We start from the raw sequence: 2,307 nt of genomic DNA, 5'->3' as shown, positions 1-2,307 counted from the left end.
AATAATTTTTTTTTGAACAAAAAAAGTTTAATATAATAAAGTGGAGTATAAAAGAATACAACACAACAAAATACAAAACATAAACATAAATAAAATGGTCTCATTTGTTGTTATTTTTGGCATTGCCATCAACAACCAAACGGATCAATTATACACCATTCTCTGTAACTCAAGAAGGACCTAATCTTTAGTCCTTCAACACTTGTCTATATGCTTTGGAACACTCTGCTATTACGCTCTAACCAAATGTTCCAAACAACAGCACAGACTGTCAGTCATTTTCTTTGCTCAGACTTGCCACCTGGTACTCCAGTCCAACTCTCAAAGAACTTTTTACTGGTTTTCAAAATAGCCCATGCTCTATCAGCACCCATCAACCAAGCACACCACACCTGCCTTGTAAACTCACAAACAAAAAATAAATGATGCACTAATTCTATATCCTTTTTACACAACACATATATTGTCATTATGATTAACAATGCCGAATTTAGTCAGCCTCTCCTTCGTGTTGACCCTGCCTACTAAAACAAATCATGCAAATAATTTAACTTTTGGAGGAACCAAACATCTCCAGATGGAACTAGTGAAGTTGTAACTCGTGATGTTCTTTGAGAGGGTCTCTTTCTGCAATACATGCACAAACGAATTAATAAAAAAATACATTTTTTATCAAATTTTCAGACAACTGAATCCTCCCTATTAACCGATAATCTTACGACTCGTAACCAGTCGTAAAAAATATTGATGTACTTAATATACTTAAAATTCTTATAACATATAAAGTTTCGAACCCCAAAAAGGGGAAAAAAAAGTGACTACTAGTATAAAGTAAGCACTTAGTGGCGGTTCATCACATCCACAATTTTTTCCTTAGCCATAGACATAACCAACAACCATGAATATTCACTCTGCTTCAGCTTTCACTTTCCTTCTTTGCTTCTTAGCCATCATTTCCCCACTTTCTTTTTCAAATGTTCAAGCTCAAGATCTTACCTTCAAATACTGTGGTAATTAGAAATTATAGTGGTAATTAGAAATTATATTTTACTTTAATAGCCACTAGCCAGTGTATTTTATTATTTTTATAAATCAAACAAGTTAAATTCAATTATTCAAACATACACTATACATATATTATATCAATTAATAACATTCTATGTTTGGTTTCTTTCACATATTAATACTTGTTACTTGAATTTTATATCTGGCTTTGCAGATAAGAATGCAAAGTACAGTATGAAAGTGAGTGCAGTGAAGGCATCATCCAACCCTGTGGTGAGAGGGGTTCCCTTCACCATTAACACCACATTTCATTCTGGTGATGAAGCTTCTCTTTCTCAACTCTTTTGTTTTTAGTTCCATCTTTGTAATGAATGAATGTATTGATTATAAAATTGATGCAGATGAGGCAATTACTGGTGGAAAAGCACAATACAGACTTAAAAGTGATGAAGTAGATGCTGTGTATACATATGAAAGCAATGTCTGTGAGGAAAAGCAATGTCCTGTTTCTGCTGGAAAGCATGGTCTCATTCTAGACATGAGGTTTCCTGCAGTTGCTCCAAAGGTTCTATTATTATGCCGAAATTCTTTTTTCTGGAGTCAATAAGAATCGAACTCTAGACCTTTTTAAGTTATAAAAGTTCTAATATCATATCATGAAATTACTCTTTACAAAAGTTTGGTTGATAAGAGGAGGCAAATAAATAGTTATATCTCTAACAATTCTAAAGCTACAAATATGCATGTATTGCAGGGAACATATCATATGAACATGACATTTGTGGACCAGAATGGAAAGAAGTTAACCTGCATTATCTCTCCCTTCAAAGTTGATGATGCAACTACCAAATGAAGTGCCATGCATGGAGTTTCTTTAACTATTTTAAAAATAAAATTTCTAAGGACATATGACTTTATGAGAGTCATATCTATGTTCTATAAGATGAGTGTTTCTATTGGTATGCATAATAACAATTAAACTCTTTTTCTGCTTTCTTTTTCTTTTTCTATTTGCCCTGTCTTAATACCAACCCACAAATAAAAAAAACTCAAATAACATGTTCCATTCAACAATGACATCAAGGATCACATTATCATAAAAATTAAACTTATTTTAATAATTGTTTATTATATTAATTAGTAAAGTAAACTTCCATTTATGTTTGTTCTTGGACGTTTTATCTCAAAATTGTCACTTAGGTTTTCACTTTTGCTTGGAATTTATAAATTAAAAAGTCAGTAAAATAGGTAAAGAAATACTTATTAACATTAATATAATATTTTTAATTTAGAATCAATTTG

General features: G+C 31.5%; 1 protein-coding gene across 1 annotated transcript; it reads left to right on the top strand.

Annotated features, from left to right (window-relative positions):
- On the top strand, positions 834-2,001 carry LOC107608028 (putative phosphatidylglycerol/phosphatidylinositol transfer protein DDB_G0278295). Its single transcript, XM_016309918.1, has 4 exons — positions 834-1,010; positions 1,220-1,321; positions 1,407-1,570; positions 1,760-2,001. The coding sequence occupies exons 1-4, from the start codon at positions 899-901 to the stop codon at positions 1,856-1,858; spliced, it is 477 nt and encodes a 158-aa protein (XP_016165404.1). The 5' UTR covers positions 834-898; the 3' UTR covers positions 1,859-2,001.

The sequence above is a fragment of the Arachis ipaensis genome, chromosome B07 (assembly GCF_000816755.2).
Source record: "Arachis ipaensis cultivar K30076 chromosome B07, Araip1.1, whole genome shotgun sequence".
Classification (NCBI taxonomy): Eukaryota; Viridiplantae; Streptophyta; class Magnoliopsida; order Fabales; family Fabaceae; genus Arachis; species Arachis ipaensis.
The sequence above is the reverse complement of the archived record's forward strand: the minus strand, read 5'-3'. Positions and strand labels throughout refer to the sequence as shown.

Excerpts from the sequence above, each read along its gene's own strand:
- LOC107608028 (XM_016309918.1), top strand. The coding sequence starts at position 899 with ATGAATATTCACTCTGCTTCAGCTTTCACTTTCCTTCTTTGCTTCTTA. Across the intron at positions 1,011-1,219 it reads TCTTACCTTCAAATACTGTG|ATAAGAATGCAAAGTACAGT; the intron begins GTAATTAGAAAT and ends CTGGCTTTGCAG. Across the intron at positions 1,571-1,759 it reads TTCCTGCAGTTGCTCCAAAG|GGAACATATCATATGAACAT; the intron begins GTTCTATTATTA and ends CATGTATTGCAG.